The following is a 24,995-nucleotide window of genomic DNA, read 5'->3' as shown; positions in this document are numbered from 1 at the left end:
CTGCCTCCTTGCCACTGTGCATCCAATCCTCTCCGGTGCCAGCTACAATAGAACAGTGTTGAGGATTTCCATCTTATTTTGATCAGGAGCCCAGGCCGTCCCCCACACCACCTCGTTGAGCTTGTTCTCACTCTGCTCAACTTCTGCTTCAAAACTGAAGCCTCTCTCTTCACATGTGCTGCAAGACTTGCAGAGTTTCTCCAGCACTTCGATATCATCTCGATCCTGGCTATGCTTGCCTTTTTTGTGGGAAACATTAATTATTTTCATCCTGCTCAAGTCCCCCTCCTTTTTTTTTTAAATCTGGTACAGTGCAAATTGTAATAATGCCCATCCTGCTCTCTCACCATAATCAAGAACATCTTACTGATTGTTTCCAATTTTCAGCCTTCCCTCATCTTCAGCTGGTCCACTGACATTTTCCTTCCCTTCAGCAACTTGTGGATCATTGTTTCTTGAGACTGGCTACCTATTGAAGTTCACTACAAAGCACAGACTCCCACAGCCACCTCAACTAGACATCCTCACAAACTGCTTCTGTTAGTGCTCAATTCCATATTCCCAATGATGCAATCTTCCACATCAGTACAACCAAAATGTCTTCTTTATTCTTCAACTAAGGATTCCCATCTACGTGGTTAACAACATCCTCCATGCATTTCACAAACCTTATCCCCACTCCTCCTCCTCCTTCCCAAAACCATGCTAGGAGTTCCAGTGCCCTCACCTTCAACTCACCAGCCTCCATAGTCAAGAGTTTATCCTTTCATTTTCTATCAGCTCTAGCACAAAACAACACTGCCCTCCCCATTGAATATTGCAAAGGAATATCTCCTTCTGACCAACACTCCTTCGGACCAACACTTAGTCAGCTGAACACCTTTCAATTCCCAACAGCATCCTTCCATGCAAATGTAACACATTGAACATCTGTCTTTTATCTCTTTCACTGTCCAAGCCCCCAAATACACTTTCCAATTGAAAAATTACGTACTTCTCTCCATTAGCAACTATACTCATTGCCCATTTATAATCCCCTCAACACTGGGGAGTCCAAGTGAGTGTTTTGTAGAACACCTCGGGTTTCTGGTTGCTTGTCATTTTAATTTGCCACCTTGCTCTCACACTCATTTACACTGAAATTCAAAACAAGCTTGAATAACAAGACCTTACATTCTGGCACAGCATTCTATAGGCTCATGGACTCAACACTGAGTTCAATAACTTTAGGTCATTACTTCTGCTTCCTTTTTTTTCTGTTTTGGTTGGATCAGTCTTGTTTCTACGTTTATGACTTCACATTGTTTCAGATTTTTTTTAAATGTAGAAGTTCAAATCTCACTTTGAAAATAACATTTCTTCATAATATCCATTCCCACTCTCTTTTGCTGTTTTCGAATGAAAACTTGTTATTTAATCTCTGCTCCATTACAGAAATTCTTTGTTTTTCCTATCCCCTTCCTCAAATTTTTATTCTTTGCTAGGAGTAATAAAAGATAATCAACCTAAAGCATTAACTCTTTCTTTCTACAGATCCAGCCTGTCCACTGAGTTTTTCCAGCACTTCATGCACTTATACTTGTGAATAAGTTTTCTGCTTGCACTCAGGTAAGAGGGGCAAGTTCTGATTTGTGATATAAACAATGGCTCAAACCATCAAAGTAAATGATAAAAACAACTCTCAGAAGAGGTGTTAGCTTTGGTGTGTAGTACAGGAGTTCGTGGCAACATTACAACTGAACCAAATCAAATGTATACACAGCGTGACTTCTCCGATGCTGTCCATCTTTGTCCTGACTTTACTTCCAGAGTATATATGGATGCTATGAAGAGGACATACAAGGCCAATATTGAACTACTCCATACCTTCAGCTCCACATCTGAAGATCTTCAATGCCAAGAATAATAACGGAACTGCTAGGGTGCTGCTGTGGGCCATGAGGAAAAGTCACTGCAATACAGGATACACAGTTTCATTAGAAGCTAGCCATTTTTAAAGCTGTTTACCTCTAATATTTTACACATAACTTAAGGTTTAAATGTGATAATACTGGACGACATGATGCTACATTTCTCTCATACACAATTCACCAAATAGCAATCTTCCAGTAAATTGGAGGATATACTTATGTTAAGATAGGAGAGTTGTATTTTGTGACGCAGTGCAGAATTTTAAGTTGATATGTAATTCATGTGATCAATGTTTTTAAGAGCAAAAGTGCAACTTGCTTTATTGGTCACAGCTCTGGGTCAGTCACCACTTAAATTTGGTTTTCAGCACAATTTACAAGTTAAAACAGGGCCAGTTTCAACATGCAACCGAGGTACACCCAGCTCTCACTCTGACCTCACTTCTGGAATTCGGCTCTTTTGTCCATGTTTGAAACCACGGCTGCAATGAGGTCAGGAGCTGAGTGGCCTTGGCAGAACCTAAACTGCGAGTCACTCAGCAGGTTATTGCTGAGAAAGATGCTCCTTCACAGCACTGCTGATGACACCTTCCATCACTTTGCTAATGATGAGGAGTAGACTGATGAAGCAGTAATTGTCCAGGTTGGATGTGTTCTGCTTTTTGTGAACAGAACAAATGCCTGGACAATTTCCACATTGCCGGATAGTTGCCAGTATTGTAACTGTATTAGAAGAGCTTGGTTAAGGGAGCAGCAAGTTCTGGCACACAAACATTCAGCACTATTGCCAGAATGTAGTCAGGACCCATAACATTTGCAGTCTCCAGTGCCTCCAACTGTTTCTTGATATCACTTGCAGTGAAATGAATTGGCTGAAGACTCTTATCTGAGATGCTGGGGACCACTGGAGGAAGTCGAAATGGATAATCGAGTCAGCACTCCTGGATGAAGATTGCTGCAACTGCTTTAGCTCTATTCTTTGCATTTTATAAATAAAAGCTGTTGCTTCATTAAACTTGTGTTCATACCTTGAACATAAATTAATTCAGTCAAATATCTGATGGTTTAAAATTAACTTAATTCAAATGTTCACATATACAATGAAGCGCAGGTAAAGCCACTCATGCTGAATTAGCTCATTATAAAAGATAATAATTAGAAAGCAGTGACAACATGTAAAAATCAGCTATTGTAAGGTTTGATTCATTTTATAGCTGGATTTGGAAATATCCAGGGTATAATCAGCTGAGTTGCAGATTTGTCAGAAAGTCCAAAGGTCATCTAAAATTCCAAATAATGCAGAGAATAGTGACGAAAAAGAGACAGTATTAGTGTTATCGATTACAGTTGCAGAACATACTGTCTCCATGTTCACTCTACCTTAGAGAGAATTATGCTTCCTTTATCATTTCACCTCAATTTGACGCCATCTTAGAGAAAACAAACTGAACAAGCTGCAAAGACAAGCCTCCAAAAAGGAAAACCCATTTGCCAACATATCAGGTCAATCACCGTAAATCATATACATATATTTGTCCTATAGTATAACACAAAAGGTAGAAGATATGCTATTCATAAAGCAAAAGGCTTGCAATTATACAGTATTGGTGCCGAAAAAGACTGTATTACTTGTTTCCTTGATTTAATATTTAAATATATAAAATATACAATGATATATTCTATTATTAAAGGAAAATAACTTCTTTTAAAACAATAAATGGATCCTGGAAAATTGTCAACACTGCAAAACCACTTTCTGTTGATATATTCAACAGTTCAAGACAAAAATACAAATTCAAGAAAAGCCATTGTTGTCTTAAATCGTTTGCACTTCATCTCTTCACATAACAGTGACACCTACGCCTTGGAGACCCTTGCTCAGAAGAAACCAACTTGAAAGAACCTCCTGCATGAAGGAACACAGCTCTTCAAAATCAACAGTCGGTGTAAAGAACCTGAGAAAGTAATACCAGTGAACAAGGATATACACTAATTCTACCTCCTGGAAACATGTGTGAGAGTGTGAGCGCAAGAGAGAGAAAAAGAGAGCCTGAATGTGTGCGCGAATGGGAGTGCGCGCAAGCAAGTGTGCATGAGAGAGAGAGAGAGAGTGAGAGCGAGAGCGAATGGGAGTGCAAGAGTGTGCGAGAGAGCGAGAGAGAGAACAAACTCACTTGTTCTCAACCTATCTTCCCTACATGATCGTAAACACCTATCAAAACACTCCTTAATTTCTTCCGTTGTAGAAACATTCCCCAAATTCTAAAGTTATTGATTGATAAAGTTACAGAAATGTATTAAATAAAGGTAAGTGGCCACTTAAAACAAATGCATTAATAATGCAAAGAAACAGCATTGACAGGATAAGCTAAGTGGTCTCCTTCTTAACAATTCGGTTCTCAACTGACATTCATCAACACTACCTCAACATCAAGAACATGAACAGAGACAAAAATTGGGGATATTAAAAATAAAGGGAAAAATAAATAACAAAACACAAAATAAATAACAAATATCAAAAAATTGATATCATAAGACAGTCGAGCTTGAAGGCAAACAGTGCAGATCTGAAGGAGTTTGGGAGTGAAGCACAACAGCAGATGAGGCCAGATAGCACGAGTCTAAGAATGAGAGATTAAAAAGACCCAAGTACTGTGATGCAAACTGGTGACAGCCAGTTGCCTTCAGTCAGTCTTCAGGTCATTTCTCAAGTTTAATTAGACTAACAAATAGAAGCCTGACAGGGCACCTCCAACTCAAGGAACTCCTTCTGTGCCAAGTTGGACATGCAAGATCAAAAACAGAAATTGCTGGAGAAAATCAGCAGGTCTGGCAGCACTTGCGGAGAAAAAACAGTTTAAGTTCAGTGACCCTTCTTCAGAACCCAAACATACTGAAGAACTTTCTGTTTTTGTTTCAGATCCCCGACAGAGTTTTTGGTTTATTTTACATGAGCCTGCACGATGTTTTTCAGGTTCTGAACAATCTTCGTTCCAGGACAAACCTTCAGCTGGAGGAGCTCAGGTTTTGGAACTTAAACAGCAGCTGGTCTCAATACAGGACATTAGTAAGACTGAGGGGTGAGTGCATGAAAAACTTGTGAATAAGATCTGCACATGTTAAAAGTATACAATCGAAATTAATAGCTCATGGAATCTAAGGGAAAGTAACAAGTTGGATTCAGAATTGGTTCCGTGAAAGGAAACAAACCTTTTATTGGTCCACAGGTGTGCATATGACTGGAAGATGGTTTCCAATGGGGGTTCTCCACAGATCTGTACTGGATTGCTGAACTTCCACAGCATATAATAACTCTGACATAGATACAGAGTCATAGAGATGCACAGCATGGAAACAGACCCTTCAGTCCAACCCATCCATGCCGACCAGATATCCCAACCCAATCTAGTCCCACCTGCCAGCACCCGGCCCATATCCCTCCAAACCCTTCCTATTCATACACCATCCAAATGCCTCTGAAATGTTGCAATTGTACCAGCCTCCACCACTTCCTCTGGCAGCTCATTCCATACACGTACCACCCTCTGTATGAAAACATTGCCCCTTTAGGTCTCCTTTATATCTTTCCCTTCTCACCCTAAACCTATGCCCTCTAGTTCTGGACTCCCCCACCCCAGGGAAAAGACTTTGTCTATTTACCCTCTCCACGCCCCCTCATAATTTTGTAAACCTCTATAAGGTCACCCCTCAGCCTCCGACGCTCCAGGGAAAACAGCCCCAGCCTGTTCAGCCTCTCCCTATAGCTCAAATCCTCCAACCCTGGCAACATCCTTGTAAATCTTTTCTGAACCCTTTCAAGTTTCACAACATCTTTCCGATAGGAAGGAGACCAGAATTGCATGCAATATCGAATAGTGGCCTAACCAATGTCCTGTACAGCCACAACTCCCAACTCCTGTACTCAATACTCTGACCAATAAAGGAATGCATACCAAACGCCTTCTTCACTATCCTATCTACCTGCCACTCCACTTTCAAGGAGCTATGAACCTGCACTCCAAGGTCTCTTTGTTCAGCAACACTCCCTAGGACGTTACCATTAAGTGTCTAAGTCCTGCTAAGATTTGCTTTCCCATATATAAAGGGGCCTCACTACATAGTTTGCAAATTCAAGTGAGAGCTAAGCATCACAATGCAGGAAAGATGCAATCACTCTAAGGGAGGGTGTAGATGTACAGGGTACAAAGATTTTACTTGGAATGGAGAATTTTAGCCATCAGTAAAGTCTAAATGGATCATTTTCTTTAGAACTTGGGAGGCTAACATGAGATTTAATTGAGGTGTACTGAAACAATGGTGGGGTGGGGGTGGGGGGCGGGGGAAGGAGGGCATAGTGAAAGTCGATAGAAAAAAAAACCTACATTTTAGTAGAGATGAAAACAAAGGAACAAACACAGATGTAAAGTAGTTGGTCAAACTATTACAGGAAAATTAATAGCATTTTTTCCTCATCCAGTGGGCAGCAGGAACAAAAGTCATCATTGCATTTTAAAAATAAACACGAGTTCTGTAAGTATAGGATATAGGTTAAAGCCAGAAACTGCAATTAAACATGACAGCTACTCTTTTATTCCCACGACCATGATGGATTAAATGGTCCACTGCACCAGACATCTGTCCATGTTTCTTCCTACATTGTTAAATTGTGCACAAAAGGTCAAGTGCCCAGTACACCTGAGCATTCCCTACCTCATTCCCCTCCATTCCTGGTAACAGAGACTAAAACTGTCTTGGTCCTGAACTTGACAGCTTTATCCCTAAACCATGGACTTGTTGCTTCATCTCTCATTCCTTTAAAATGCTGCATTCAAAGTTAATTTCTAGCTTTTCTTGACCAGTATCTGGAATCTTTCAGTGAGGGCAGTCTTTAGACATTTTCTAAGCTAAATAAAATGACATAAAACTAATTGCTGAGCCTTAAATCATGAATACCCTCTTGGTTTTGAACACAAACTCCAGAAAGTCACATATATTTACATAAAACTCTTCTTTGCAGATAATTAGCAGTGGGACCACTGTTTAAAATGTGGGATTAGCAAAAGTTCTTTTGAACTTTGAGCAAACAGAAAAAGAATCAAGGAAACTTGTGAGCGGTTTACACAGCAATCTGAGGGCAGAACCACAGCTGGTAAGGTTCAACCACAGCTTGCGACCACAGCTGTCAAGGCCACTTGCCTAAAGATAAGAGAGAGTATGCTGCCTGCATAAGATAAGCAAGAGTGGGTGGAATGCAAAAGAATGCAACATTTATCTACATGTTATCTATTATTGTTTAAAACTGGTAAAGCAAAAGGAGATACCAGCTGCCGCCAGTCTATTTTCTCTGCTTAATAACGAAAATTGACTCAAAAACCTTCTGTCGTATGTCTTTAAGGTGACTGACAGTTAAAAATTGATTATTGCAATAACATACATGACTTGATCTGGCACATATCTGATGAGATTGAAAAAGAGGTTTTATCTTCTGGAATTAGATGTATAAATATTTGTGTTTTTACACAAAAACGATTCACAGAATGAGAGCATAAGAACATGCAATAAGTTTAAAGAGTTCAGAGATGCGTAGATATTTCCGGAGAAGGCTTTAAAAGATTAAAGAAATGAAGGAGTTTATGAGAAAAGTTTTCCAAGCTAAGAAAACATTTAAGAGCAAGACCTTAACTTTAAGAAGTCAAGCCAAAAATATTGGAAGGTAGTTAGATGCAGCGCTTGCATGCAAAAGTTCAGTTTCCCAGAACATGTGGAAACATCAAAGGAACTAGCACCACTCCAGATATGACAACGTGCAAGTGAGAGAACTGAGGCGAATGACCTAGAAGAGAACCGATATTGTGTCTATATAAAGAAATTCATCACTGTCACATCCCACAATTTTCACTGAGAGAACAAAAGCCAAGAATTTGAAGTTAACTTCTCACTTTTAAAAACAAAAGTAACTGCTTGGATTTTTTGCCTTGCCTATTTAAACTGATTGACACTAAAGGATAAATACTTAATAGAAGGCATTACGCAGATTGGTCAGTTAGTTGAATTTGGTAAGAAAAAACAATCTAACAATCTTAAGTGGCTAAAGGATTGTCAAGATTAAATGATTAGATAGATAGAAAATGGAAGGACAAGATTTGTCATGTTACAACTGCCACATTACAGATATAAAATGCATTTTGGAAAATTAAATTCAGGTGCAAACTATAAAATAAATGGCAGAACTTAGGAGTGTTGACAGAGGGATCTGGGTGCCCAAATGCACAGGTCCCTGAAAGTGGCAACACAAGTGAATAAGGTAGTCAAGGCAGCATACAACACACTTTCTTTCATTGGCTGGGGCATCAAATATAAAAAGTGGCAAGCTATGTTACAGCTGTAGAAAACATTAGTCAGGCCATGTTTGGAATATTGCATGCAGTTCTGGTCGCCCCATGAACAGATGAGCGTGAATGCTTTGGAGAAGGTGCAGAGGAGGTTTACCAGGAAATTACCTAGTCTCAAGGATTTTAGTTATGAGGAGAGGTTGAATAAACTCATTGTTTTCACTGAAAAGACGGAGGCTGAAGGGCAAACTGAAAGAGGCCTACAAAATTATGAGGGGCATAGATAGAGTGGATAGTTGGAAGCTTTTTCCCCAGGATGGAAACATCAACTACAAAAGAGTACATGTTCAAGGTGAGAGGAAGGTGGTTTAGGGGAGAAGTGCGGGGAAAATATTTCACAGAGGGCGGTGGCTGCCTGGAATGCACTGCCATTGGGGGTGGTGGAAGCAGGCATGTTTAAGATGTATCTTGATGGACAAGTGGAGGCAAACAGAGGGATAGAAACCACATATTAGCAATAAGTAGCGGTTCTAAATAAGGATTAGGAATCGGCACAGGCTTGGTGAGCTGAAAAGCCTATTCTTGTATTGTATAAAACATTATAAATTGGACTAGCTGAAAGGAATATGCAATTACACTATTAAAAGCAAAAAGCTAATCAGCATTACATGAAAACAGGCTTAAAACACAATATTTATGCAAAATTATCAACTTCTCAGCTACACAAAACCTCCAACTGTGACATAATCCTGCCAACTTTGTGCCGTTCTTGGACACAGAGCATAACTTTAATTTCTATTAAGTGGAGCTCAGCTAGTTTTAATATTTTTAAAGTACATTTGAATTCACATTATTCCCATGAGTGAATAATTCTGTTAGCTCACTAAAATACACTAAAATACCTAGAGCACACTTCTGATAACCATAATTAGTACCAATTTAGGGTTATTAGAAATGCGCTAGTTACAAAATATTAGTTCATGAATTGTTGTTTTGCTTTCTTTGTCTTGGGAGCTAGCAAGTTCTATGATTCTACTCTATAACTTACTTATTGACTCAACAGAACACAGAATTTTGAAAGATGGTTGGTTCAAAAACGTTTTAAAGCTAAACTTTAAGGCATCGAATAAGTCCAAAGAACTTTGCAGCTTGTTCTTTCCTGAAAGAAGTGAAAAAGTGCTCAATGATTTCTGATTAATATTCATTCCAATTTACTTAGGCTAACATCAGTCAATTGAGATTCTAACTATTGCTCATATTTCACCTCTGAACACATAGAATTCCAAAATTCTGTGACTTTAGTTCAATGAAACAATTGTGAGAAGATTTGTAGCTCGGGTGCTCGTTGTTGTGGCTCTGTTCGCTGAGCTGGGAATTTGTGTTGCAACACAAATTCCCAGCTCGGCAAACAGAACGACAATGAAACAATGTTAAAATATTAAACGATCAAGAGATTGTGCATGGTGGAAATTAATATACAACTCAAAGTACGTTGTTACCAACCTGATTTGGCCGAAGTGTTCTAATCTACAGCCAATTCAGAAACGTATTCTACATCTGCCAATGAAGAAATTACAAGGCAGTCTGTCTCTGTGGATCCCATTTATCCCCTTGCTCTGTAATGCAGAAGTGAAACTTGTAAAATATATTTCTTCTTCCATCACCTTTCATTTGTAACTGATTTTATATTTTGTTTTCTCTTATATTTTCCAAAACATCCAAAACAGATCAGATTCCTGCCTCTGCTACCAATATACCATGGCAACTACTCCATAGGAAGGAATCAAAACTATACAGAATGATTCCCAGATTCATTTTCTCCTTCTTCAAATGTACTCTCTCAATGACCCTTCCTTTAACAGAAACCTGATAAGCAATAAAGCTGTAGACAGGAAGCACTTACAGGCACATAAGATTGTAACAGTTCACAATAATCTCCCTTTTTATAAGGGAGTATGTCAAAATCTGAAACATTCGGAAAAGTTTTAAATTTTCTTAGATTACCTTTTACAGAATTAAAATCATATTTGAGCAAGACTCTTCAAGAGTAAAATCGGAAAGCACTTTTGTACCCCACACGAAGGGGGTGGAAATCTAGTAAACTCTCAAAGGCAGTAGAAATGATGGGTGAATTAAAATTTTCCAGACTGAGATAGAAGGATTTCTACTCAGAGCTCAAGGGATACGGAGCACATGCAGGTAAATGGAGTTGAGATCAAAAACACCGATTAGAATAAAATGGACAGATCTGAGGTCTGAATGGCCTGACCTTGTACCTAAGCAATTAAAAATAAATGCAATTCATAATCTACTTACAAGTCAAACAATACAGCAGCCATTGTGTGTCTGAACTCCCTCCAAGTAATATTAAAGCCACATGTTTTAACCTGGTCAAAGGTTTTCCTAGCTGCTGGAGTCTAACTAGAGTATACTCTGGCAGTGGGATGCAACTTAATTCCAGCAAACTTTTCTTGGCTGAAACAGGATTTGGAATACATGGCCTGATAGGATGGTGGAAACAGACTTGAAAGCAGATTTTGCAAGGGAACTGGATATATAGTTGAAAGTTAAAATATTGTAGAGATACAGGGAAAAAAAAAAGACAAGGATTACTCTTCAAATAAACTTGGGGACAGGGTGGTTGGTAGTGACGATGGTGGTTGGTTGGATGGCTGAGGCAGTTTTTTACAGTGCACCACTTCTGCACATCCCAAATATTTTCACCGAAATAAAACCAGGTCATGTAAAGTCATATTGGTGTGCAGCAATAGTATTCCTGAACACAGTAAACACTAGTTTCCACTTGAAAGAATTAGAAATCATTTATCAGTGAGAGCAAAATATTTTAGTGTAAGGTAGTGTAGCCAATTACACATGATGGCTGGACTCAAATTCTGAAACACCTGGCTAAAATTAAGACGACGACATTGTTTCTCTGAGAGAAATGAGAACGAAACAACTTTTAAAAATGCTTCAAAACAAAGTGCCACATAAGGACCATAAAATTGCCTTTTCTAATTAGATTTAGAATTTGGCATGATCAAGTGAAGAGGAGGAATTAGTTCTCGTCTTTTTAACCACCTCAGTTACAAATACTAAGCTTCTTTTTTAGTATGCTATTACCACACTTGAATAAAACATACTTTGCTAGAAAGTGAAGCAGCCAATTACCAAAACTGTGAGTTAAAGAAAGAAGTTTATTGTCTACTAATTCCAAAAGAAAAAGAATATCAAAATACTCTGATAAGAAATTTAAAAGAGAGGGTATGGTGCAGTTAAGGGCGGGCGGGCACGGTGACGGGCGGCACGGTGGCACAGTGGTTAGCACTGCAGCCTCACAACGCCAGAGACCCGGGTTCAATTCCCGACTCAGGCGACTGACTGTGTGGAGTTTGCACATTCTCCCCGTGTCTGCGTGGGTTTCCTCCGGGTGCTCCGGTTTCCTCCCACAGTCCAAAGATGTGCGGGTCAGGTGAATTGGCCATGCTAAATTGCCCATAGAGTTAGGTTAAAAGGGGCAAAAGTAGGGGTATGAGTGGGTTACGCTTCGGCGGGTCGGTGTGGACTTGTTGGGCCGAAGGGCCTGTTTCCACACTGTAAGTAATCTAATCTAATCTAATCTAATCTAAGGAAAGCAGACAAGTTACACAGTTAAACAGTTCATTGAATCCTCAAGATGTCAGATTCATAAGATGAGATCACAACTTTTCAGAAGATGACTTGTATCCTGAGCAGGAATGGTATCTGTAGGTATCTTGGTCAATGGCTATTTTTCCATTTAGTATTTTCATTGGACAATGAATTCTGAGATAATGAGTGCAACAGGCAGGAACAGCGTTCCAGCTCTTGCAATCATATTCATTATTTTTTCTCACTGTTCTACTGCTCAAAAGCAGCTGCTGAAATATTGTTCAGGGTGTACTTCGAGTTCCATTGTCTTTTCAAGCTGGCTAACTGGCAGGCAAATCTTCAGTCTCCCAGAGAAATTATTGCATTCATGTAAATTAAACAGGAGTTGCAAATTTCTTGACACTGACCGAGGAACCTGGTTTAGATGTTGTTAGATACCGTGGTAGTCTCAATGCAAACCATTTACCCAATGTGGATCTCTCAAAGTTTTGTTCAATCTGTGCTCAGGTGCGTAGCGCTGCATTTTATATCCATGTTTTTTCCTTTATCAAAAAAAGTCTTAATCCATGAAAGGTCTCACTGTTACAATATGGAGACTGACAGCTGAATCAAATCAGCTTTCCTACCTCTGTGTTCGGGATACATTAAAGTTAAAGACTTCAAAAGACTTTGAAAATAAATCCCAATGGCTCCCAACCAGACTTCTGATAAGCAATCCCAGACTCCCTGAATAATTAACTCTCGACTGGATTTGTAGTTTAAACAAAAAAAAAGTAACTATGCATTAATAATAAGTAAGTTTAGCAGAGCAACAATAAACAAAAGTAATCTAATTGAAATCCACGATTTAAACCCAACAACCTTTGTTTTCAGGCATTCACAGGAAAGACAGAAAAACAAATAATTAAGGGATTAAAAAAAGAAATTAGCAAATTAATCATTGGCCAGATTATTTGACCTGTTTTCATGGTGCATTATTCCACAGGAACGTATGATGTTACTTTGATCAATCAAGAAACAATATTTAGTTCATTCTGAGGAAGTTTCAACAGAATTAATAGATTAATTTCTATCCTCTGAATTCCCAATAGCTGAAATTGGGAGATTAGGCAGAGAGCTTTCAAATCTCAATGGTATAGCATTAACAGCCAAACACCTTCTCTCAGAGAGACAATCCAAAGAAAAAGTTAAAACTTTCCAGCCACTCCCTCTGGCTGATCATTATGTTCTCTCCCACACTCATTGGCACCAATTCCCAGGTAGTAAACTCCTGATGAGAAGCTTATGCTCGAAATGTCGATTTTCCTGCTCTTTGGATGTTGCTTGACTAGCTGTGCTTTTCCAGCACCACACTTTTTGACTTTCGCCACACCATTTGACACTTTTGATCACCTGCAAAAACCTGTCATTCAGCCTATCGACACTCCACTCACACCACTTATACTATATTTTTTGACGCTTTTAATTACCTAGAATTCTCTTGCAATGATATCTCCACCTGTAAATTTTGTGCCTGTGTGCTTCCTTCCATTTCACCTGACAAAAGAGCAGCACTCTGAAAGTTTGTGATTTCAGATAAACTTGTGGACTAATCTGGTGTCATGTGACTTCTGACTTTGCCCAAAATTAAGTCAGTTCTGTGAAGTCAGACCGCTGAAAATGAGGACCAATATTAGATACAATTGTGATCACTTGAAATTCATAGAATCTTAAAGAATCAAATGTCATGTTGATGATCCAAAGTCAAAAAAAATTCATTGAAAAAGTAGGAATGAGAATTTAAAAACATGCAACACTTATTCCTTGTAGAAGTAATAGCGATAAATTGCATGAATCTGAAAAACACCGAAATTATCTTACAACCCCTTGAACCTGTTCCATCTTCAATAAGATCATATCCATCAAGCCTGTGAGATCAAAAATCTAATAGCAAATAGCTAAAGGGAAATAAATGTACAACAGAAGCAAAGATGCCAGTGAAATGAGTCATAATATGTTTCTTCTCAATGCTTTTCTCCTATAATCTCAAATCCACCATATTCCCCTTTAAGTAAGGTCAATTATGCTGCAAATAAAGTGCCAGAAAGGGTAAGATGATGCTGGCACTCAGTGCCAATGCCTATATGCATTCTTTAAAAACATTTGGAATACTGGAAACCTTTTGTTCACAATACCTCACTAACTGGAAAAGTGTATAGCAGCACAGTTTATATGAGAAGAATCTTGGAGAAAATAAGAATAGTTATGCTTATTGTCTTCATAAATGAGACTATTAGAACAGAAAGTACTTGTAACTGTACAATGTAAACCATTTTAGCAAGTAGTTCTTTATTGTTTAATAAAAAATTTCATACTCCATGCAATGAGTTATTTTCTCATTTCCCTACCCGGAAAGGAAACAAACATGCATTTATTTAGTGCCTTTCAAGATCTTAGGATATCCTAAAGCATTTTAAAATCTAATGAAGTATTTCTGAAGTGCAGTCATTGTTCTAACATTGGAACTGCAGAAGTTAATTCATCTGCAACTCCTCCAATAGACAACAATGTCATATTCACCACAATCTATTATTTAATTAAGTTGATCACAGGATAACCCCATTTCTCTTCTTTGAAACGGTGCTAAAGCATATTTTATGTTCATCTAAGAGCAGACGGGATCTCAGTTTAATGTCTCATCAGAAAGGTGACATTGAGTATCAGCCAAGATTTTGCCTTGGAGAGGAACTTGAAGTCTCATAAAATAACTCGACTTAAAAGAAATTTATAGAGAGCTTCAGATCACACCCTGACTGGATGTACCACAATTGCTGTAACGGATTCAATTCCAGTTAAGATAATTTTGCTGATAATATCTGGCACTCTGCCTTGTATAATCTAAACTTATACTAAGCAGCATAGCTGGAGCTTTCATCAACACCAAAGCCTGTATTTCCATCACCTTGACCTCATCAAACTGTTGCTTCTTGATTCAACAAATGCTCTGCAATTCTCAACCATTCCTGCAGACACATGTATGTTCTCATCCATCCTATTGCATCCATTCTCTACAGCCACATATCTCCTTGTACTCACGTTAGTGTACTAAATGCAAGCATTTGGAGAACGTTATCTGTACTTAATTACTACATTAGGAATGCAAGTTGTTAACAAATGAAATGCAGAATCAAAAATCCAAACAAGTCAATTTTTATTTTGAAAACTAGTATTCAAATTCAGTAATTTCTTCAGTTTTAGGCTGTCAAGTTTCCTTTTCGACCCTGATGTAAGTAACTCAAACAATGGGAAAAGTAGAAAATCATTCTAAAAACAGTCTCTATAAACTTACCCATTAAATTGGCTTCATATTACAAATATCCAAAGTCTATGTAGGCCTTCCCTTACGTTATTGGTTGAGAATTTTCACCTGAGTTAGTGAGGGAATGAAAGTTGGATCAGAGAAGGTATTGCCTCAGCATGTCCCTCAAACGACAACATCTATAGTGCACCATAATATCATGAAGAAAAAAAAAACAAAGATATAAACCACATAACAATTGAAATCAAAATATAATTTAAGCATTTTACACAGTCAAAATAATTTATGATTTTTTATTAAAATGGTGTGTTTCAAGTTGAGCTTTTTTACAATATTGAGAGGAACTAACATTTGTGCTCAGAATGGGGATATTGATGAAGCCATTTGTAAAGGCTACAGCTGGAGTCGATCATTAACTCAGATTTGGGTGATGGTGATGACTACCTTTTTTCCATGGTGTTCAGTGGAGACTCATAAAACGTCCCTGGATATTGCCACTTCCAACAACAGTTTCAGCAAGAGTTATAAATTCTATATGGGAAGAAATAAAAAGTTATGAAGTCACTGAGAAAGATCCGAGAAAGAATAAGCAAATAAATAGAATACATTGATCTTCAGGAAATATTGCAAGTTTACCACTGAAGGCAAAGCAAAACAAGTTAATTCATAAATGCAGGTTTCTGAGGATGAAAAGCAATTGTGATCAAGACCAGTAGGGTAGTTATGGGAAAGAAAATGGATGAAAAGATGATGCATTGGATGATAACAGAACAGTGGAGTTAAGTTGTTGATTGCACCAGCTGATACAACACTTCCTTTTGTGGTATAAATATCTATGATTTTTTTTACATTTAAGTCCATTTTTTTTCAAGTGTCAGAAATCTTCAACACTGTATAAATCTGCGATGTTTGCCTTTTATGTTATGATGCACTGTTACATTACAGTAGCGCATGTCCAGTCAATTTCAGAAACCATACACATCCCCTGCAATCCATAAGCAATGGCATATGACATTGCTCATTAGCAATTAGAAGCTTACATAAAATCTCAGATGAGCAAAGCCTTCCCTTCCCCAAAAAGTAATGTGTTCTTTGATTGTATCATAAACTTCGATTTTACTTAGCAATTTTCATGTAGTAAAATATCCCGAAGGTGCTTCACTGGATCTCATCAAGCAAATCTGAAACCAAGCACATAACATTGACACTAAAGAAGAGGCTTTCAGTAGCATCTGAGATACTTTAATTTAAAAATGTTTGAAATTCATAGTTGTTACGGTTTTGGTGGACAGAACTATACCAGGAGTCAATCGACCATTTGAAAGCCATATTAACCACCAAACCAGTTTTAGCTACACCAACCTTTTCAAACATTTTAAAGTCGCCATCGATGCTAGTGACATAGGAGTTGGAAGTGTACACCTACTGAAAGATGAACATGGGATTGAACTGCCAGTTGGTTACTTTTCAAAGAAGATCAACATCCACCAGAGGAAATACTCCACAATTGAAAAAGAACCATTGAGTTTGGTGCTGGCCTTACAACACTTAAATGTGTATGACACGAACAATGTGTCGGAGACAGTGATGTACACGGATCACAATCCTCTTATATTTTCTGAACGCTTTAAAGACAAGAATATGAGACTATTTCATTGGAGTCTTAGGTTACAGACTTTTAATTTAAAAATAGTACATGTTACGGGTAGTAAGAATGTAATCGCAGATCGTTATCGCAGATTTGTATTTATATGGTTATGGTGAACTTAGATTAAAGTTATCGGTATGTTAGGGTAATGTGTTTGTTGTTTTCTTAAAGGAGGGAGGTGTTATGAAGATGTGGGTACATTGTACCTTTAAGAGAGTTAAAAGCTAGCAGAACTACCTGACAGCACCAGGTGTTCCGAGTAAAATACAATGTAACCTTTTGGTCCAGCAGCTAGGGTAGCTGGTTGCCTGGAGAAAAAAAAACAAATTTGAATTAGGCCAATCAGTTTAAATTATACACCGAAAAAAAAAACAAACTCCAATCAAGTTTGAACTTAGTACCTTAACAATATTAAAAACCGATGCTTTGGGGGTATAAGACCGGGAAAAAACTGAACAGTTGGGAGAGAACTGCCAAAAGACCAATTGATGTCGGCTGCTGGTTAGAACTCTCTGAGGTGTACTGGTCTCGAGAAGGAGTTTGCACAGAGAAAACCATCAACACCAACCTGGAGAGCAAATCCAAATGAGAAGATTCCACCGCTGGCTGGTTTTAAAATTTGTATTTTTCAGTAAATCTTAATCGGGGGTTTTTATCAGACTATTATAGAAGGGAAACTAAAAAAAATAGATTAGAGGAAGAGTTGTAAATAGTTGTTAGTTAATTACTTTCATACTTTAACAAATAAAGTTGGTAATTTTTACTTTAATTAGTTCTTATCCTCTCGAATTTTCACAGATTACTACACATGATAAATCTTTGCTATGTTGCTGGTTTAAACTAAGCAGGAGGGTTTACCCCGTGTCCTAACAGTTCAGAATATAGTAATAGGAGAAAGGTAATTCAGCCCCTCCCTCCAATACAATTATAACTTATCTTACAGGTGATAGAACCTTTAAATATTTTTAAAGCAGAGGTAGGTAGATTCTTAATTACCAAAGGGATGATTATTGGGGATATATAGGTATTCCAGCTCAAGTTAAAACTAGATCAGCTATGATCTTAATAAATGGCAGATCGGTTGCCTACTCTTGTGCATAATATTCCCTAGGATGGTGATCATAATATGATAGAATTTAATATTCAGCTTGAATGTGAGAAACTTAGGTTGGAAACAACTATCTTTAACTTAAAGAGAATTATATTGAAATAAGAATACAGTTAGCTAAAGTGGACTGGGCTCATAGATCAGCAGAAAAGACAAATAAGCAGTCATATCTACTGTATAATTTCAAGGTCTTCCTGTGCTTTCAACACAAAGAAATGTGTAACAAAGCTTACCTTATGAACATACTGATTAGTAGCAGTCATTTATGAAAATGATTCATGGCTCTCATCAGAAATATATCCCAGTGAGGAGGAAAGATTTAAAGAGAGGGATAAACCAACCATGACTAACCAAGGAAGTTCAGGAGAGGATCAAGTTGAGAAAAAAAAAACTCCTTCTCAAGGTCAAAGTCAGCAATATCCCTGAAGACTGGGATAAGTTCAGAATACTGCAAAGGACGATTTTAAAGACAAGAAAGAGAGGACAAACTAGCAAGGAATACAAAAACTGACTTAAATCTATAAAAAGGAAGAGAGAGATCAAAGTGAATATAGGTCCCTAAGAAAATGAATCTGTGGTGATAGTTATGAGGAACAGGGAAATGATAGAAATTAAACAGACATTTTACATCAGTCTTTTTGGTGGAAGATAGTTCAAATGTATATTAACATACGCATTTATACTAAAAACACAGGCAGGGAATTAGAACATCTCCAGTATTAGGTAAACTACTGAGACTAAAGGTAAGTAACTCCCCTTGTTGGCTTGCATCCAAGGATCCTTAAAAAAAGCTGCAGAGATAGTGATGCATTGGTTGTAATTTTCCAATGAATTCTGAACTAGTATCAGAAGATTGGAAAACTGACAATAAGACATTCGTATTCAAAAAAAGGAGGGAGGCAAAAAAAAGGGATAACTATAGATTGATTAGCCTAACCTCTACTGTTAGACAAGTATTGGAACCAACTATTGAGGAGGTAATAATAGAAAATTTGGAAAATCATTAAAATCAAGCAAAGTTAATATGGCTTCATGAAAGGGAAATTATATCTGACCAATTTGTTAAAGGTTTGAGAAAAGTCAACCTGAGGTAAATAAAGGGCGTACCAGTAGTTATGTTGTATTTGGACTCCCAGCGACATTCAACAAGACACTCTCCAAAAGGTTAAGTCATAAGATAGGAGTTCATGGTGTTAGGGTGGATAGGGGATTGGCTAATGGACAGGAAACAAGAAGCAGGGATAACAAGTTATTTTTCAGATTGGCAACCTGTAACCAGTGGAGTTCCAAGGGATCAGTGCGGAGACTGTAACTGTTTACAATATATATTAATAACTTGGAGGAAGGAAGTGAATGTACTGTAGCCAAAAATTGCAAATGACAAAAATATTGGAAAGGCAGGTTGTGAGAGGGAGAGAGATACTGATACGTTAAGTAAGTAGGCAAAAATTTGACAAAATGGAGTTAATGTGGAAAAATGTGAAATTGTTTATTTTGGAAAGAAGAACATAAGAAAAAATATTTACATGGAGAAAAACTACAGAAAGATGCAACACAAATGAAGTTCTGGATCCTTGGAAACATGAAAGGTAGCATATGGGTGCAGGTAATCCATTAGGCCAATGAATGTCAGTTCTGATTTCAAGGGGTTTGAAGTATAACAGTAGGGAAGGCTGAGTGCAACTGAACAAGGTGCTGGTGAGACCACATCTGGGAATACTGAGAACAGTTTTGGCCCCCTTATTTATGAAAGGGTATAATTTAATTGGAGGTATTCAAAGAATGCTGTGAGCCCATCACATCAATGCAAAATGTGCAAATATCTTCAGTCATAAATACCAAGCAGATGATCAATCTTAGCCTCCAATTGACATACACAACATTACACATGTCAATCTTTAACTACTTTGATTCACAGCACAATATTAAGAAACAGCTGAAGGCACTGGATACCATGAAGGTATTTAATCCTAACAACATTCTGGAAACAGAACTGAAGACTTGTACTCCAGAATGAGGCCTGCCTTTAGTCAAGCTTTCCGGTACACCTACAATGTGAAAACTTCCCAAATAATGTCCTGCACACAAAATGTAAGACAAATTCAAACTGGCCAATTACGACAAGTCCACCTTTGTCCTTCAGCACAGTGATTGCAGGGTTGGCAAAAGTGCAATCAAATAGCCCCGGCTCAGAAATAACCTGCTTACTGACACTCCGTTTGAGTTCTAAAACAGCTTCTGAACTCAATATAATCTTGGTCCAAACACAGACAAAAAAGATGGAACTCCAGAGGCGAGTTAAGAACGAGTGCACTTGGAAAGCAGCAATCAACCGAGTATGCCATCAAGAAAGCTTACAAAACTGGAATCAATGTGAAACAGAGGAAAACTGAAAAAAATCTGTTTGGAGTTATGACAAGCACAGCGCATGATGGCTGTGGTTGCTGGAGGTCAATCCACAAAATGCCCAGTGGCAACTCACCAAGCTCCTCTGACAGCACCTTCCAAAAACACACAACCTCTACCAACTATAAGGATAAGGGCAGCAAATACATGGAAAGAGTGCCACCTATAAGCTTCCCTCCTGCTTCTAGTGAAACTTAGATGGTCTGGTAGTCCAAACAGAGAGAAAAATAGAATAAACTGTTACACTCTCTCAGAACTCAATCTGAAACTTTAACTGTTTCTCTGCCACAGATGCTGTCAGACTAGCTGAATTTACCCCCAATTCTCTGTGTTTGTTCCATGCAACACAAAGTTTAACTGAATTCCTTCATTGCCAGCAGCAATACTGAACAACCATGCACAAAGATACTGTACTCCAAGTTCTGGAAACTGGTGAATAGTCTATGTAAACCATTAATTATGGATGACTATTTAAAGTTTTGTGATCTTACAAACGGAGCAATCAAGTTGTTAAGCTTCCCATTCCACAGTAATGCAAAGTTCTTTCAGGTGTAGCTCAATACAAAATACAGTTATTACTCAGGAGACCAGTGAACTTATCAAAGCCATGAAGTGCAAGACACCCTCTCAAGCAGAGATCACAATGTGTTCAGGTAACTGGCACACTTTATGTAAGTAATATATATACCATTGAGGCAAACTATGCATAAAAATCATTTAGCAATCTTCCTTCAAATCTAATTATGTTTTTCATTGGTCTGGTAAAGGTTGACTTATGGAAACAATTTAACTTGGTCCCTGAACACTACAGATTTAAAATTCTTCTGCTTGCCTTTAAAGCTCTCCATGAACAGTCAAAATTGCTGTATCCCTTTCCATTCTACAAACCCACTCCTCTCATATTTTATTTTAACTCATACATTTTGCACTTTTCATCAAACAGCTCAAGGTTTTTCCTCAGTTAAAAAGATGCTACGTAAATAATTTCTCACAGTGGTAAATAGAAATCACAACAATGTGCCCTTGGAAAGTCTGATTCTCCAACCACTTGCAAATAATGAAGATGGTAAAAGAAGTTGAGAAACTGGGGCTTCAAGCTGAGATTGTTCTCCTTCGAGAAGAAAAAAAATGGAAAAAACATTTTCTCTGTTCAAAATCATGAGGGGTCCAGACAGACTAGGAGGAGAAACTGCTCCCCATCGAAAGCTGGATGACACTGGCTCTTTTATCTATCACCTTAGAATGGCATGGCATGAGGAAAATCTTTTTTTGGACAGTGTGGTTAGGATCTAGAATTAACTGTCCGAGTTAATCTGAGCTCTCAAGAGAATCGCGACTGGTAACGTGAAGAGAAACAGTTGCAGAACTACACAGGAAACGTAAATAGGACTGGCCAAGTAGCTCTTGCAAAAACTTGACACACACGATGAGATGTTCTGATGATTTATAATGACTTACGACAAATATACTGAAAGATTTATTTAAGAGAACACAAGTTTGCATCATGATCAATTAAAATCCTGGTACCAGCTTTATTTAAGTTTGTAAATCTCTCAGTTCTGATCCATTCTAGAACAATACTCAAGATTCCAATACAGTCACAACTGAGTGCCATGCCAGAGGTGCCATCTTTCTGTTGAGGTGTGAAACCAAGATCTCATCTACCTTCTTAGCTGGATGTAAAGGATTCCATGATGCTATTTCAAAGAAGATGAGACCAGTTTTTTCCAGTGTTCTGACCAATATTTAAACTTCAACCCAACAACACAAATGATTTACCCAAACTACATTGTAGTTTGTAGTGTATTGCTGCAATATCACAAGTTAGTCAACATATTTCCTACAACAGTCAACAATTCAAAAATATTTCCTTGGCTGTAAACCAGAATGACTTGTGAACGTGAAAGGCAGTACACAAGTGTAAGTCTTTCTTGAAAACATTTTGCACTCAGACAAAAAGAACTCTTGGCAAGTAATGTCCATACTTGAAATAAATTGACTTATCTACAGCCAATGTTACATAATGAGTAATTTTATGTCTTTAAACAACTTAAAATAATTAAATGAACAACTGATTTTAGGAAAACTTGCTGTGAGCCTCATCATTTCAGCAAAACAAACAAACGGCTTCACTGTAATTAGGTGCACATTTAGTTTGCAAGATCTCACACCCAGGCCTGCGATATGGATTTTGGCTCCACTTTAAAACAGATTGCACACGATGGCAAGGTTACACATTTGGAATTGCTTCAATACAAAGCACTCAAAACCAAAGCTAGGGAGGGGTGCTGACAGGTTGGGATTAGGGAATGATGGGGGGGAAAGGGCAGAAGGGAACAATAACGGAGGGCAGGAGGGAATGAGGGGTAAGCTGGGGGAATGAGGGGAAGGGAACAAGGGGTACACAGGAGGGGAAGGAAAGAATGAGCAAATGTTGAAGGGGCAGAGATGAGGGAGAAGGAGTCTATTGTTAGAGTGACACTGGAGGGGTGTCGGCAAGAGGGAGGAGGAGGCATGCTGACTTGGGGGGGGTCCGGAGATTGAGTGAGGGGAGGGGAAAGAGGAGAGTGCTGACGGGGGGGGGGGGGGGGGGTGGAAGAAGGGGAAACAGTGGGTCCTGGGGTGAGGGGAAGGTAGGGGAGAGACGGTGGTGACAGCAGGTCAGGCAGCATCCATGGACAGCAAGCTAACCTTTCCAGTCTAGCTGACTTTTCACCAGACTCTGATAAAGGGTCACCGATACTAGAAACGATAACTTGCTTTCTCTCCATGGATACTGTCTGACCCGCTGTGATTTCCAGTAATGTTGTTTTCAGTACAGATTCCAGCATCTACAGTAATTTACTCCCGGGGAGGGGGCACGAGGCTGGGGTCTCTCAGTCTCTCCTTCATGCTCCGAAACTCAGATCACGGCAACTGACGGCTGTCCGCCGATGCACCGGAACTCAAAAGCCCGTCCTCCCTCACACTATGATCGGACCGTTACCTTTTCCTCACAGCGGGGCCCGACTCCCGGATCCACGGACAGACCCTTTCTCTCCGGTTCCACCAACAACTACAGGGACCGCTCACTGCGCCATGACGTCAGACGTCGAATGGTTGATATTCAGGCACTGGGGCCCGGGGTGTGCGAGTATACAGGGTCCGGGGTGGGTGATTAAACCGGGTCGAGGGGGGGGGCCGGCGTTTGTAACTTATACAGAGTCCGGGCCCGGGTGTATATGATTACTCAGGGTACGGGGCGCGTGATTAGAACGGGTCCGGGGCCCAATGTATATAATTATCCAGGGTCCGGGGCATGTAATTATAACGGGTCCGCACAATGTATATAATTATCCAGGGTCCGGGGTTCACACACAGAGACAGTGCGAGTACTTGCGGTTAAGTTGTATCCAGAACCGGGTTTACATGTTAAATCACGATCTTGGCGTCGCAGAAAATAACATTTGTTAACGCAGAAAGGTACGACATTTAGTGGTACTTCAACTGAGACTTTCACCAAGTATTATTCTTATTCCCGTTAGTCTCTATGTTGTTCCATTGTGAATAACTCTCTTCCTGAATGAGTTAATTGAACCTGCCTCTGCCACACTCCCAGGCTCCAGACTCTAACCTCTCGGTTGTGTGAAAAATATTTTACTTACATCACTCTTGCTTCTTTTATTAATTGCTTTAAATCTACGCCTTTCATGAATGGGGACTTTTGACCCCTGTTGACTGTGTCCAGGCCCCTCATGATTTTGAATAATTCAATCATGCCTCAAAGTTAAAAATCACACAACACCAGGTTACAGTCCAACAGGTTTAATTGGAAGCACTAGCTTTCGGAGCAGCGCTCCTTCATCAGGTGGTTGTGGATAATAAGATTGTAAGACACAGAATTTATAGCAAAAGTTGATTTAACTGAAATTATATTTTGAAAAAGACCTGGACTGTTTGTTAAGTCTCTCATCTTTTAGAATGACCACGTTGATTCCAGTTTTTTCATACGTAAATCGCAATTTCTTTTTAAAAGTTACGTTCTCAAATGAACTTTAACAATTGGTGTGTCAGTCCAGATAATGTGTTGAAGGTGTGAAATCATGACAATCATTCCTCCACAGTCTTCTCCGAAGAGAAAAGTCCCAGCTTTCTGATCTATCCTCATAATTTAAATTTCTCATTCCTGGAATTGCACTTATAAAAGTCTTTTGCACTCTCTTAAATGTGTTCACATCCTTTCTTAATTGCGGTGCTCAGAACTTTGCACAATGCTCAACTTGAGGCAAAACTATAGTGGCTTTTCAAGTTCAAAAATCACATAGCGGGTTATAGTCCAACAGGTTTACAGGCTTTCCCCAGGTTACGAACGCCCAATTTACGAACCGATCGCCGTAAAGCCTACTTTTAAAAAATCAAGTTACATACAATGATTCGTACTAACAAATGGGCAGTTTACTTTGCGCGATGCTCAAAACACTGTGCTGTACTGTAGTTACATTTTTTATTACTGTATTATTATGTTTAAGATGTTTTAGGCAAAATATATACCATAATACTCAGACAAACATTTGACTAATTGACGCTATATGTAACTGTTCCGACTCACGTATAAATTCGACTGACGAACAGACTTAAAAATGGAACTCATTCGTAACTCGGGGACTTCCTGTATTTGAAACCA

The 24,995-nt window shown here is 38.7% G+C and overlaps 1 protein-coding gene across 2 annotated transcripts in view; it reads right to left on the bottom strand.

Moving 5' to 3' along the window:
- The window catches only part of reck (reversion-inducing-cysteine-rich protein with kazal motifs), a 187,003-nt gene extending 163,588 nt beyond the window's left edge, over positions 1 to 23,415 (bottom strand). Inside the window, exons 1-5 of one of the 2 annotated variants that reach the window (XM_043688962.2) lie at positions 23,319 to 23,415; positions 15,615 to 15,701; positions 15,201 to 15,278; positions 9,746 to 9,858; positions 1,867 to 1,951 (exon numbers count right to left, since the gene is read on the bottom strand). In XM_043688962.2, coding sequence (XP_043544897.1) covers positions 1,867 to 1,939 — 73 coding nt within the window. In that variant the 5' untranslated portion in view covers positions 1,940 to 1,951; positions 9,746 to 9,858; positions 15,201 to 15,278; positions 15,615 to 15,701; positions 23,319 to 23,415. The remainder of the gene's footprint in view (positions 1 to 1,866; positions 1,952 to 9,745; positions 9,859 to 15,200; positions 15,279 to 15,614; positions 15,702 to 23,318) is intronic. The other variant, XM_043688961.2, reaches the window with a different exon arrangement.
- Positions 23,416 to 24,995: the final 1,580 nt, after the last annotated feature.

Source organism: Chiloscyllium plagiosum, unplaced genomic scaffold (assembly GCF_037043375.1).
Source record: "Chiloscyllium plagiosum isolate Xiang-an unplaced genomic scaffold, Cpla_swu_hap1 HiC_scaffold_4, whole genome shotgun sequence".
Lineage (NCBI taxonomy): Eukaryota > Metazoa > Chordata > Chondrichthyes > Orectolobiformes > Hemiscylliidae > Chiloscyllium > Chiloscyllium plagiosum.
This window is presented reverse-complemented; position numbering and strand designations above follow the sequence as displayed.